At 39.7% G+C, this 14,923-nt stretch overlaps 1 protein-coding gene across 2 annotated transcripts in view; it reads right to left on the reverse strand.

Annotated features, from left to right (window-relative positions):
* Positions 1 to 14,583, reverse strand: part of LOC115469953 (sulfotransferase family cytosolic 2B member 1-like) — a 47,123-nt gene extending 32,540 nt beyond the window's left edge. For both annotated transcript variants that reach the window (XR_003942096.1, XM_030202752.1), the window contains exons 1-2: positions 14,425 to 14,583; positions 11,235 to 11,443 (exon numbers count right to left, since the gene is read on the reverse strand). Coding sequence is in view for 1 of the 2 variants with exons in the window: in XM_030202752.1 (XP_030058612.1) it covers positions 11,235 to 11,443; positions 14,425 to 14,563 (348 nt within the window). In the remaining variant the exon portion in view is untranslated. The remainder of the gene's footprint in view (positions 1 to 11,234; positions 11,444 to 14,424) is intronic.
* Positions 14,584 to 14,923: the final 340 nt, after the last annotated feature.

A 14,923-nucleotide genomic window follows, 5' to 3' on the forward strand; every position in this document is an offset into this window, starting at 1 on the left:
GTCTTCTCTTCTCTCTCTAAGTTTTCATTCTTTCCTGTGGTTAAGCCACGGCCACTTTCCCTTCCCTTATTCTTTCCTATCGCAGTCAGTGAACTCTGTCCGCCCAAAAGTCCTGCACTAATCCTGACAGTTGTCTGCCTTAAGCTCCCGTTGTTACTGCTTCTCTGAGTAAATATGCCACTTTTTTCTGTACCCCTCTTTCCTGTCACAGCCTCGGCTGTAAGACTGTTAAATTTATCTCACTTCCACCTATACTTTCTACTTGCAAAAGGTCTCTTGGCTACTATTTTCAGTTGTAATTTTAAATTTGTACTTGTCCTAGTAGCTGTTATCACACCCTTTTAATTTACAATTTGTTTTGGGACAATGTTATACTGTTAATTAATAATGCTTAAGGTTTGTCATTTATTTTCCTATTTGACATTTGCTTTTGGTCCCTTCTAGCTTGTGTAATCGGTTCTGAATTCACTTTTATATTAAGGTTTCCTGTTGTTGACAATGCCAGCCGATGTGCCAGCTGTGCATAATTTCATATATAATTGCTGAGGTTTTCCTGAATTTGTAGTTTGAAATGGGGCTTTATTGTGACATAATTAGGAAACATATCTTTACAGTTTGCTGTTTAGACACTATATAGATTATATCCTGCTCTCGTTATAAGCTAGGCGCTATGCTGTCCCCGCCCATCAGCTTCTATTGCTTGTACTATATATGGACATTTTACTGTTTGTGTTATACTGCGCTAGATATGAGGAGATCTTATTCACTCTCTAGATAAGATTCTCATATGCATAGCATTTCTGATACTCATATAGTTCTGGTTTCTTGTGCTCTGTTTTAATGGCGTACTCGTTTAAACGAAATATACGTTGCAGCCCCAGCACCGTACTCTCGTTTTAGTTAATGGTTTGACTTTAAATAATACCACAAGCCTGTTTATCTTCAGGAAACATGGGTTTTTGAATCCTGGTTTTGAACAGTATTATAGATTGTCAGAATTATAAATTGTCCTCATATTTAAGTCTCATTTGAAGGATGCTTTTTGATAATTTTAATAACCGGTGAGCCTGACTATATTATAACGTTATCTACAGGAAATACTGCACTTCCTCGCTTGCATTGTGGTTTTCGTCCTCCGAGTGCATACAGCCTGGACTGGCTTATTTTAAACACTTGCAATAATGACTTATGTTATAATGTTTCCTGATGAATATTTCCACGTCCTGAGAATGACAATCACTTTTAAATAATATGGTTCTATAAAGGGTTAAATTGTGTAAGTCTTTATAACAAGTTTTCTGTTTTTACTCGACAGCATTGTGAACTTGGATATAACACAGAAAGTCACATGAAATTACAATGGTTTATTGTTACATTAAGAGCTAGATAACCCCTTGTATAACTTATACTGTATGATAGTATAAGTATTATGTACTATATAGAAGCATTTCTTTGCTTTTACCTTAATAGATATGCATATAAAATATGTTTTACCTTTCCTGTTGAGAAGATGATGGCTGCGTGCCATGAGAATACAGCATTGCTTCACTTCTTCAGTTATTTCCTGTTGGTTCTTTATAACCCAACCCACCTTCTCTTTCCTTCTAATGCTGCAGCTGTTCTGTTTGTCATCATTTAGACATATCATTTCAGTCACTGAGTAGTACGTATGTTTTATGCCGTATCATTAGAAGTTCTTGGTGTAAAAATCACATGTTTTAATTTGTTTTTTCCCTTTCACCTGTTTAGGCACAAAAGCTTCCTGCCATTGCATTCGGGTTTATTTTATTTACTATGTTCCTTTTCTGAGTGTATGGGTATTAATTTGTTATATTTATGGGTATTAACTTGTCATATTTGCACCACGATTCTGGTGTCCTGTTTCACAATTTATTATAATATATGCTTCTCTTATATTTTTCTGTTTAGATGCCACTTCCAACCTATCCGGTACCCGCCCCAAAAGCATTTAATATGTATTTACCTTTATTTCATTTATTCTAGGGGTATAGCTCTGGACTACACATGTTACAATGCCTTTCTTGCCTTTTGTTGAAATCGGTGTTTCATTAACATATATGGTTATCCCCTGTTACTCTTATTATAGTATGTAGAAGTATCATGTCTTGTTTAATGTCTATATTTTGTTTCCATACACAGCTCCCAACATAACTTTACAGTTTATTATCTGCCTTACATTACAAATTAGGTAGGCCCAGTTTTTACCATATAATATGTACACTTTATTTTTATTTCGCAGCTGGATCCTTAAAGTCTTCAGAATCGGCTGCCGCCCTTAAGGTGCCCTACAGTTCGTCCCTCATATACGTAAATATACAAACATGATGCCAGGCTCTGCTGTTCCAGGCTGGAGATTATTGCCAGGTCCTTGTTTACATTTTGTAATTTAAATTTGGGAAATTTTTACTCCAATTCCCTATACTCTATACCTTTTCTATTTCTATATCTTTATCTTGCAATAAGTTAGAACAATTGACAATTACTGGTACTGGCTGGGATTGCGGTAAACCACCCCATATTGGGACTAATATCTGCCATAGGCAGGTTAACCGTGGTTGGGGTGACAGTAACTAAAAATATAGATTTTGGAATATACACCTGTTTTAGGGTGTCCTCTAGTGAGGTGTTTGATTTTGCGTAACTGGTATATCTGGCCCCCTTGGATATACTTATAGCTGGTGTCGATCAGTTGCTTGGGTTTCACTACTGATCTAGAGGTTAGTCGGGAGGGTGCCTGTCCTAATTCCGGCAGGGTATATCCTGGATTCCTGAGTCTAGAACGCTTAGGAACGTTAACTGGGGGTGTGTATAGGTCAATGACTAGAATGTACACTATGTATAATCCCTAATCTTCAAACTTTTTTCTTTAACACTTTTACTAATTTTAACGCTGATATTGGGTTGTGAGCAAATGTTAGTTCTCTGTCTCTCCGAATTATGGGGATTCCTTTACCATCCATTTTGTGAGTAGTTAAATCTTGTACAAGTACTTTGATGGTGGAGTGAGTTCCTATTTCTTTGGATAGACTACATAATGTCTAGACATTAGAAGATATTTGAGTTATGGTAGATATATAAGAGTTATTGGATTTATTACTGAAGATATATAAGAGTTATTGGATTTATTACTAAAGATACATAAGAGTTATTGGAGTTATTACAGAAGATACATAAGATGTTTGATATAGTGTAGAAACAGTTAGATAGAGTTCAGGGACTGATGCTCTGCGGGGCTTCCACTTGCTGAGGGGCAAATTCTTGTGTTGTCCCTATGGTAGGTGACAGTGCCTAGTTAGGGGTTTAGATACAGCTAGGGTACTAACACAAACATAGTTTTAGGGACATGTAAATACTTGGATATAGCTTAGGTACTAACCCAGATTTAGTCAGAAATAGTGTAGGGAATTTAGCGAGCATGGTTAGAGTAGTTAGGGAATGACGGAACAGACATTTGAGTCCTTTAGCATAGATTTTGCACGGTGCGGTGTCCCCCGCCTTATATCTATCTGTCTACCCAGCACAGGGTAACACAGTAGAGGGGGTGTGCCGTTAAGGTATCCCCACCGAGACGTTGGAGTGACCTTTCGGATTTCCTCCGTGTTCCTGTAGTTTATTGTCACGTTAGTTGTGATAACCTACGGAGTTGGTGATTTTTAGTTGTATTCATAGTCGGATTTCTATTGGCAATTTTATATTCGGATTTCTTGTGGAGATAATAGTAACAGATAGTAGTGATATAGGTGTTGTATAAGACTAGATTTGCCAGTACAATTTGACACAACCCAGATATCGGTGTTCTACCATACCAGAGTTCTGGTACCCAATTCATTATGCTGCCTCTTGAGAGAGTGATAAATCACTTCCCAGGAGACCACATAAATCTTATAAAGTTTTGCCAAATATGGCATTCCTGGAATAAGTTTCAGCCTGGACTCTCGTGGCCCCGTAAAGGCACCTTTCATACCAAGATTCTGCAAAGGTTATTAGACTTTATTTACACATACACACCCAATTCCACCCGTCATCTCCACTATCAGATTCTCAGTAGATGGGTATCGACTATCACTGATCACATGATCCCAGACACTGTCGATCTGACATCGTTATTGATACCTGGTGAGGTCAATCTTAATCCGCGGCCTAGTAGACGGCCCCCTGCAAGAGCCGATTCACTCATTCCACATAAATCCAATGCTCCTAGTGCTAACAATCAGTGCCGGGACTATCGCTCTCAGCCTACTCCCAGCCACCGAACTGAAGTACAGTGCAACCGTTGTTTCCAATTGGGACATTACGCCATGGAATGTCCGTGCTGGCACTTTCCTCATAGTCAATCTCCTTCAGACTCCCCATCGCTACGTGTCTCCCGGATGCAGATACGACAGCCACAGAGAGACCGCAGGCGACCGAGTGACCTCCCCTTGCTAGATAACCCACATCACCAGGACTGTAGGAATGATTACCCTGATAATCGTGGCCGCCGGTCTCAACCTAAAAAAGGCCCACCCATCACTAATATACGACCCAGAGACTACCATTCTGGCCCTAGTCCTGATTGCTATGCCAATGTCCAGTGTTATCGCTGCCAGCAATATGGCCATTATGCCTTTCAGTGTTCTCAACCACCACATAATCTCCCCGAGCTCAAGTTCGGGCAATGCGGCTATTACGCAGCCGTCTGGTCACGACCACGACTACGCGTACCTAGAAAACACGGATCTGATTTTGTTGCTCTCAGTTACTCATACTACTCAGCTCCTCATTTGATATCCAGAAACCATTTGTTTGTGTATGTGTTGGTGTGATGTTTCTGTTTCTATTACGGGTGACATGTTTTTATATTTTATATTTCTCTTGGTTTAATTGCATGTGTATATTTATGGTACCATACAAATGACCTAACTAAGTCAACAAGTTATTTATTTGCTTTTATGCATACCTTCCCTGGGGAGTTCTTATCAACTGCAGGGATGAGCGATCCCCAGAGGATATTCATTTTATGTTTTTTTATATATATACCTTCACTGACTTATTTATGCCATTTTATGCTATACAGGATCCCTTTTAAATAAAAGCTGTGTATTGCTCATTGTTAACATGTTTTCTGCTTTAACTGTTGCGCTGTTTAAATTGATGTGACATTCACTTCTTTAGTTTTTTCCCATTATTATAAAGCCTTCATTTTTAAAATCTCTTTATGGTGTGTGTGATATCTGAAAGCTTTTCATTATTTCTTTGTCTAAGACAGAAGAAATATTTAATAACCATTATCCGTTATATGGAATAAATGCGAGAAATATTCCCTTGAACTGGCCATTTGGGGGAACATTTTGCGTTAATCATAGGTTTTGTAGTATTCTTGAACAGAGAGTTGGTGAAGCTTTCAGACATAAATAAGGAAATTTATGCACTCCACTTTCTGATTCCTTTCTATTTAAAACAGGTTATCACAATAACCCCTGGAATGCCAACTATTGCTCTTTTTATCTCTCTGTCTTTCACTGCGAGTGATTGTGAGAAAAACTGGTATAAACTATTTGTGTGCAGCGGTCCTGGAATTTATGCTTTGTGTATTTAACTAACACCTTGCTTCAACTAACTCTTGCCACGTGGTGGTTTTGTCTTGAAGCGATATGCTTCTTCCTATTTCTTTGACTGCTTGAAAAGGGTTACTTAAACTCTATGTGAAGGTCAATCAAGGGTGGCTGCACTTTTGAAAGTTTTTTTTCTTCAATTTGTCTTTTTCAAGGAACCTTTTTCTTGCATTGCCATCTGAATATGCCTTGCTGCAATTCAGATGTATAATATTTTGTTTTATTTTATTTTATTTTTTTTGTAAGCCTATTTTTACCTTACACCCTTCAGGGTGGTTTTCTAAAATTTTTTTTTTTTTTTTTTTTAATTTTTCATTCTCGATGCTTTGTTTCTTACCTTGCCTCCTTCCTGACCCCCATTTATACCCACGACCCGCCTCCTAACCCCTTGTCTAATTCTTGTATTTACGCAATGGTTCTTCATGACTCCCGCTAGCATTATGACTTCTTCCAATAAATTAACCACATAAATTGCACTACTGGTCTGTTTAAGTTTTGCCTTTCCCCAGATGGATACAGGAATTCCGTTGACGTCCCTCACCGAGGAGACGACTGCTAGCAATGAAGAGCTACCCAATAATGTATCTGATCTGAAGGCTATGTTGCAGCAAAGAATCGCTAGATTAAAGGACAGATGCACAGACCCCAACATTACCCGGTGTGAGATACGAGACATTATTGAGCGTGAGTTTCAACAGATGCATCGATTGGTCCATGTGCAAAAGAGACAGGCTCTCCACTTACTGGAGTTGCAAGAAGCTTTGGCCTCTACCCTTCTTTCTGAATCATCTAGCTCGTAAGTCCTGCTGGCCTCCTGCAGCTGAGGGCCCAACCCTTGGTGAATGGTAGTCATCGCAGGTGAAGATTCCATACCTACTGGCCATAGATTGCAATGCATTATCCGTGCCTTTTGCCTATTTTTGTTCACCATATTTTTGACCCTCCATACATTAATAACTCGAACAATCAATTTTTATTGTTAGTTTTTATAAACCCTTTTCTTTTGTTCCATATACTTTACCATTGTTATTTGATTATCTCTTCGTAATGATTACCAATCTGTCTTGCACATTATGCAAGCCAGAAGTGGGGATATATTATGCAAATCCCAATTCCTAGTATTAAGAGGGTTGAAGTTGAAGCTCTGACCCCTATCAATCAGGAGATATAATTTCATATATACTATTGCTATTTACGTAAATTTCGTTATTGAACCCTTATGGTTTCCCTTTTGCTTTTGCACTTAATTAGCACTGTTTTCTCCATGTTTACATTGTCTTTCATGTCTCGTGACATCTATATATTATTTTTTATTCAGTTCACGCTGATTATGCCCACCAAGATATAGCAATGTAACATTCAGGCATACAGTCATCTTGATGGACAGATTATGATGGTGCATGCCTAGAATAAAGACATGGAAAGATCAAAGTATGTACACCACAAGTACGTCTTCAAGATCTATCCAGGCCCAAATGATGTTAGATCCCCCAAGGTTGTGGCAATAATCTTTACACCTTGCAAACTACTGGACCACAAGTCTTGGGTCCATGTGAAAGATATACGGGTTTACTCAGCCGCAGAACCAGATGTTACCAGCCTAACCATCTCAAGACCGGTCACTTCCTTCAGCAGGCCAGCCTGAAAACCCAGCCCTGTTAGATCTTCCAGATCTCCGTCTAGATTCTTCAGCGCTTCCACCGCCTCAACCATGATCGATGAAAGAGAATTCAGAACTGATACTTAATTTGAGATTTGCTGTTGCTGTTTATGGACATTATAGATTCATATTTTGTTTTATTTTCAGTTTAGCAGTAATCCTGTCTATATATTGAAAAGGTTTTATTTTTATTTTCCTATTATTTCCTTTATTGTTCTAATTGTTTTTCTAAGACTTTCCCCGTTATTTCTGTTTATGTAATTTAAATTGAAGTTGATATTGCTCAGATACAAGGGTAACATCAAACCCTAATACTGGCTATGATATCATAATGTAGGTGTAAACCCTGTTAGTATCAACCAGTTATGCAATTGTTTAACTTTGGTGTAGGCTTACTTAAGCTGCATGTCTTTCTGTAGGTTTGACTAAGCTCCAAGTGGGGTAACGGATATGTAAAATGCTTCCCATACTTCCAGGTCATTATGCATATGTCAAAATCCATGCATGACCTTTGTTAATATAAATTTTCTTAGGATTGACCATTTTTGCTGTATAAGGCAACCTCATACTTGCTATCCACTTTTTAGTGCTCATGATTGGATGCCAATGATGAGTAATAGTAAGGTCCAGGAACTCCGACCTGTTTAATGATTCTGAATACCTACAACCTTAAACAGCCTGCAAACAGAGTATTAACCATATATTTGTTGAGCCCATAACAATGCTTAATCAAAACCACTATTCCTTCTCAAGACCACTGAGATAGATACATTAGATTATCTCCCCATGCACTATGCTACAGATACAATAGAAGCCATAGAAAGACCTGAAAGTATTTATTAGCATGATCCACCTGAAATTGCTATTACCCATATACCTATACTTCATGAGATTTTGTAGATGAACTCATGGATTTGTCCCATTCATAAAACCTCAAGAGAGATGACATCAGAAAATATACCACCTAAGAATGAAGTTTCCTGTCTTGCACCATACCTTCTAGCAATTTGTAAGACCAAAACTCCCCCTCTAGTTTGATAGCTTGCCACCTTCTGGAATGGATGATGGCAAGCTTGACGAGCTTTGTGTCACCCCTCCTCAGAGGGGGTGACAAGTGGGGAATGTATAATTATAGTACAGCAAGAGGCCCTCACTGGATGCCCACCGGAAGGGTGGAAGGCCAGATTTTAGGACTCAGGCTGTAAAAATACCAGCTAGGTTTAAAAATCTATGACTGGCTGAGCAAGGACTTGCTTTTCCTGCAGGTTAATATGCGTTCTAGTTTGAGACCTATCCACTGGAATAGTGGTGGGCCAAGCTACATAGCTTTAAACAGCTGAAAAGCACTGACTAGGCCTGATAACAAGATGATGGCCTTATAGCAGAGAGCCTGCAAGAGCAAGGACTGCTTGGTGAGTTCTAATGAAACCTGGTGCAACTTCCAAATTGAGTGTAACACACATGATGTAGAAATTAAAGACAGAAATGATAAGAAGTTTGGTTCATAACACGGAGTCTGTCTTTAATAAGTTGGCACCCAGATCACAAGATGTTATGAAATTGATATATCTATATTTAGATATCTTCATAAGAACAAAGTGTTTACAAAAAAGGAAATTACACAATAGCCATGTTTGGATGTCCGTATCTAGGGAGATGTTGACAAAAAGGGAAATTGCACAATAGCTTGCAATAGCTAAAACGGAAAGATGGGCACCTGACCGGGTATGATTCAGAGAGATTGAGCAAGATTAGAAAAAAGTCCCTCTCAATAGACTTGTATGGGGACCAGATGGTATATAAGGACTGGTCACCCAAGCATATTTCGGAGGATCTCCCCAACGCATCTAGGACGCAGAGCTCCGGTCAGCTGAATCCAGAATTTGTCTGATGAATGTATCTGAGTAAAGTCTGATCTGGTAAGAATAAAAAGACTATTTCTTTAACTACACTGTTTCTGTCCTTGCTTCAATTTATTCTCTATCTTCTATCTGTTTTGCAAACTAACACACACACACACACACAAGTAAGATTTCTCACTGAACATAAATAGCCAAAGATTCATTTAGATCCCGATAGACAGAAAGCTGTGGTCATGGGAATCAGGTTTGAACTGAGCCTTCTGATGCCTCCCCAGAATAGACCCCCATGGGACTGGGTGACACTGGAGGTCAGGGAACTAACCCTCTTTACCCATCCGTGTAGAGGGGTCCAGAAGGGGTCTAAAAAGGGGGGGCAATAAAACAGTATATATCATTCAGTGTAAGAAATGTAACAAAGGATGCTATATTGGAGAAACAGGCCAGATGCTTAAGACATCACAGACATCACATGAAAATAGCCGGTGCCAGTCAGGCCCCCACCCCTGTGGGCCAACACTTCACAAGACCAGAACACTGCACCAGTGATTTCACAGTAAGAATACTCAAAGGTAATTTTAAAACAGTACAGGAACATAAGACCTTTGAAATAAGAATGATTGAATATTTTGACACCCAACAAACAGGACTTAATAAGGATCTGGGTTTTCTAACTCATTATAAAACATAAAGCTGTATTTCTCTGTTTATTACCCTCCTCTCACCTACCAACACCCATTCTGTTAGAATATCAATGAAATGCTTTGATGTCCCCATGCATACCCCCACCCTCCCACTCTGTCAGATTGTCAAAGTAATGCTTTGATGTTTCTCTTATATATACTATCTGCTACCTCATTTGCTTATTTCCGATCTGAGGAAGAAGGGCAACCTTCGAAAGCTAATCAAGAAATGTATTAAGTTATGTCCAATAAAAAAGGTATCATCTTATTTTCTTTTCCATGTTTTATTTTGTTTGATTTCTATTGATAACTTTGAGTGAAGAAATATTTTCTCTGATTCGTTTTAAATTTACTATTTTGTAGCTTCATTGTGTGCCCCCTAGTCCTAGTATTTTTGGAGAGAGTAAACAAGCAATTCACATCTACCCGTTCCATGCTACTAATTATTATATAACAGCACTTAACAAGCAATACTGAGCACTAATTGGCAGTGATTAGAATTTAGGTGCAGAAGTCGCTAAGCAAATTCTGTAATGAAGTGCACCAAATGTCTAACCTGTGCAAGCAAAAGGGGGCGTGGTTATGGGCGGGGAAATGGGCGTTTCATGGGTGTTCCAAATGTGTGTAGCTATAAAATATGGCTCAGTGTGTATAAATTGATGCACATAGTTTTAGGTGCTGATATATCAACTAAGCGTATTCTATAATCGGCACTTAAATCTAGGCACCAATTATAGAATATGCTTAGTTGGTACTGATTTCAGCGACAATTTTTTAGCCACCTTATATGAATTTATTCATTTGTTTGTTGTATTTGTATCCCACATTTTCCCACCTATTTGCAGGGTCAATGTGGCTTACAATGTTCCGTCATGGCATTCGCCATTCCAGATTAAAACATACAATTGGTATTACATAAAGAACATGGATAACATAATAGAATTAAGCAATCAGGTATATAAAGAAAACATTCAGAATATCAGGTAAGTAAGATGTGTTAAATTTCCTATTATGGATCATTGTGGTATGCCTTGTTGACGAGATAAGTCTTCAGTGATTTACGAAAGTTGATTAGGTCATAAATTGTTTTCAGGTCAGGTGGCAATGCATTCCACAGCTGCGCACTGATGTAAGAAAAACTGGATGCATGTGTTGATCTGTATTTTAGTCCTTTACAGCTAGGGAAGTGAAGATTCAGGAATGTGCATGCTGATCTTTTATTTTATTTTTTTTATTTCATTTGTACCCCGCACTTTCCCACTCATGGCATTTCTGGGTGGCATATATATAGAATCTCCCCCTTAGTCACAAAGTGCTTAAGGTCACAGAATAAGGGGGTATGTGCTGGGGATTTTCTCCCGTTGTCCACTCCCTCCCAACTCACTTGAGCCCGTCAGCGTAGCCCATCAGAACTCACCTTTGCCTTGGAGTTCTTAAGTGCAGGGGCCAGAATGTCATAGGGGAGATGAGTGGTGATAATCCGCAGCCCCCCATTCTCCTGCACTAGATCCCTGAAGTAGGTGTGCTCCAGCCAGGGCGTTCGTAGCCAGTTAGGGAGAGTTTCGGCAACCACTGAGTCTCCTTTATTGTAAATGAGAGTCAAGATCTCCTGCATCCAGGTGGTGCCTGGGGAAAGAAGAGAAGCAGTCTGAAGGGTTTTCATCGCAGGGGATCTAGGAAACCCTTACATCTACCCAGACGATGTCACGATCTACATGCCGTTCAAACAGGATCTAACAGAAATCACAAAGCAAATCACAGTCTCCAAATTATGAATTCATGGGCGGATGCATTTCAATTAAAGCTCAATGCAGAAAAAAACACAATGTCTCATCCTCTCATCACAATACAACACCAATAAACCCACCACTATAAACACCCCAAATTACACCCTGCCTGTGTCAGATAACTTGAAAATTCTCGGAGTTACACTCAACCGAAATCTCACACTAGAAAACCAAGCGAAAAACACAATAAAGAAAATGTTCCACTCAATGTGGAAACTCAAAAGAGTAAAGCCTTTCTTCCCAAGGGAAATATTCTGCAGCCTAGTACAATCAATGGTTCTAAGCCACCTAGATTACTGCAATGCAGTTTATGACGGATGCAAAGAACAAATCATTAAAAAACTTCAAACTGCCCAAAACACCGCAGCCAGACTCGTATTCGGAAAAACAAGATACGAAAGCGCCAGACCCCTAAGAGAAAAACTACATTGGCTCCCTCTTAAAGAACGTATTGCATTCAAAATCTACACCCTGGTTCACAAAATCATTCACGGCGAAGCCCCAGGCTACATGACAGATCTTCTTGACTTACCAACCAGGAACACAAAAAGGTCAGCACGCTCATTCCTGAATCTCCATTACCCCAGCTGCAAAGGTCTAAAATATAAATCAACATATGCTTCCAGCTTCTCCTACATAAGCACACAACTATGGAATGCATTACCAAACGTCATGAAAACAACGCATGAACTAGCAAACTTCAGGAAATCACTAAAAACCAATCTGTTCAAAAAAGCATACCACAATGATCTAAACACCAGACAATGAAACTTCTACCAGGACTGACTAAACCTGAACTCTTTATACTTGACTGCCTAATTTACTCTGTCACCTATGAACCTTAATGCAATACCATTCTGTATTTCTTATTCCGGAAATGGCGATCGCTATTACGGCATCGTGTAAGCCACATTGAGCCTGCAAATAGGTGGGAAAATGTGGGATACAAATGTAACAAATAAATAAATAAATAAATAAATGTTAAACATAAGCAAGTAGAAAGAGTAAGCACTGTGCTATGGGAGCTGCTTCTATCTCCACAAGCACGGACAGAGAAAGCCGACTAGGAGCGGGATTAATGCAGCATTACATCACTTGTTTGCAGGTCTAGAGTTGAGCAGCACACATTTACAGCATGAAACTTGGCAAGGAGTGAAGACAAGTGTCCTGTGCATTTTTATCTCTGTCTGTTGTCTGCCTCTGGGCTACAAACACTTGTGACCATCCTGTGTGCCGAGCTTAATTAAATGTGTGCTGTGTCTGTGCTGAGACTGTCTGGCTTGTCTGTTCAGCTATGTCCATACTGACCTGCCATTGTGACTACATTTTCTCTGTGAATGCCTTTGTCCTGAACTATGTCTATGACATCTTCCAAGCTACTCTTAGACACAGGATGCTGGGCTCAATGGTCTTTTAGTCTGAGCCAGTATGGGATGTCTTATCTTATTATCACCATGTCATATGGGTGTGGACTGAAGGAATGGTCTAGCGCACCAATCTTGACATCCAGAGGTGGCCAGTTCAAATGCCACCAGTGCTCCTTGTGATCTTGGGCAACTCACTTAACCCTCCATTGCCTCAGGTATAAAATTAGATTGTGAGCCCTCCTGGGACAGAGAAATATCCAGAGTACCTGAATGTAACTCACCTTGTGCTACTACTGAAAAAGGTGTGAGCAAATAATAATTGGAGATTCTACATGGAATGTTGCCACTTTTTGAGATTCTGGAATGTTGCTACTATTTGAGATTCTACATGGAATGTTGCCACTTTTTGAGATTCTGGAATGTTGCTACTATTTGAGATTCTAGACAGAATGTTGCTAGTGGAGGAGTGGCCTAGTGGTTAGAGCACCAGTCTTGCAATCCAGAAGTGGCCGGTTCAAATCTCACTGCTGCTCCTTGTGATCGTGGGCAAATCACTTAACCCTCCATTGCCTCAGGTATAAACTTAGATTGTGAGCCCTCCTGGGACAGAGAAATATCCAGAGTACCTGAATGTAACTCACCTTGAGCTACTACTGAAAAAGGTGTGAGAAAATATATCTGTGCTTCAGTGGTTCTGAGCATTACCTGTGCCTGCACTGTTTCTGTTCAGTCTCTCTATGTGTGGTAATGTCTGCCCTTCAGGTGAACTGAGTTGCAAACAAACACAGAAAATGTAGGCAGCAGAAAAAGACGATATGGTCTGCCCATCCATGCCATCTACACTCCCTTACAGATCCTATGTATTCTCCCAAGCTCTCTTGAATTTGCATTTTATTATTTTATTTCAAACTTTCTTTTATCTACAAATCTAGGTGGGTTACAATAATACATATATTTATAAAAATGTTACAAAAATTCACCACCCTTTCCGTCAAGTTACCTCTGAGTTAATCCATTTTCCCCTCGTTCCAGAGCTTCCTTAAGTGGTTCACATTCTGTGCATTTATGCCACGTAGGTATTTAAATGTCTCTCCTGCCTTTCTTCCAAAGAATACATATTGAGATCTTTAAGTCTGTCCCCATACGCTTTATGACAAAGACCACTGACCATTTTAGTAGCCGCTCTCTGACCTGACGCCATCCTGTTGATATCTTTTTGAAGGTGCAGTCTCCAGCATAATCTAAATGAGGTCTCACCAGAGTCTTATACAGAAGCATGGTTACCTCCTTTTTCATACTGGCCATTCCTCTGTCTATGCACCCAACCATCCTTCTGGCTTTTCTTGTCACTTTTTCTATCTGTTTAGCCACCTTAAGATCATCAAATATGATCTCCCCCAGATCCCACTCATGCATTGTCAGTGCACCCTTGAGCCGTCTCAGCTCTGATTACCTGATTTGGGGAAAGTGGCGATGAGAATGTCCATGTCCTGGAACTGGAAGTCCTGAGCCAGCTGCAGGGATTCCTTGGTGTGGAGGTGTCCAGGGTAGCTGATGCCTGCAAATGTTTCTGTAGTGCTTATTCTATCCATTTTCTGCTGCTCCGGCACTGGAGCTGTGAGTTTAAGTAGTGAAGAAAGAGGAAACATGATAGCTCAGCCTGAGGTTTCTACTGTGGTTTATTTGTGCTGGCTGCCCAATGAGCACCAGAAAGAAGATGTGTGTGTGTGGGGGGGGGGGGGGGGGGGGGGGGGGTTTAACACAGTTTAACCTTCCTGCTCTGTAATGATTCTTACATCATTGTGTTCCAGTTACATCAGTGAGAAGGTGGTACTTGTTTTGTTTTCTTAAAGTCCAGTTGAAAAAATTGAAATTTCCATTCAATGCACACAAAAAATACAACAAAAACAAAACTTCACAAAATGAAGGTTACAGTAACAGGATGATGTGCA

Source organism: Microcaecilia unicolor, chromosome 5, assembly GCF_901765095.1.
Source record: "Microcaecilia unicolor chromosome 5, aMicUni1.1, whole genome shotgun sequence".
NCBI lineage: Eukaryota > Metazoa > Chordata > Amphibia > Gymnophiona > Siphonopidae > Microcaecilia > Microcaecilia unicolor.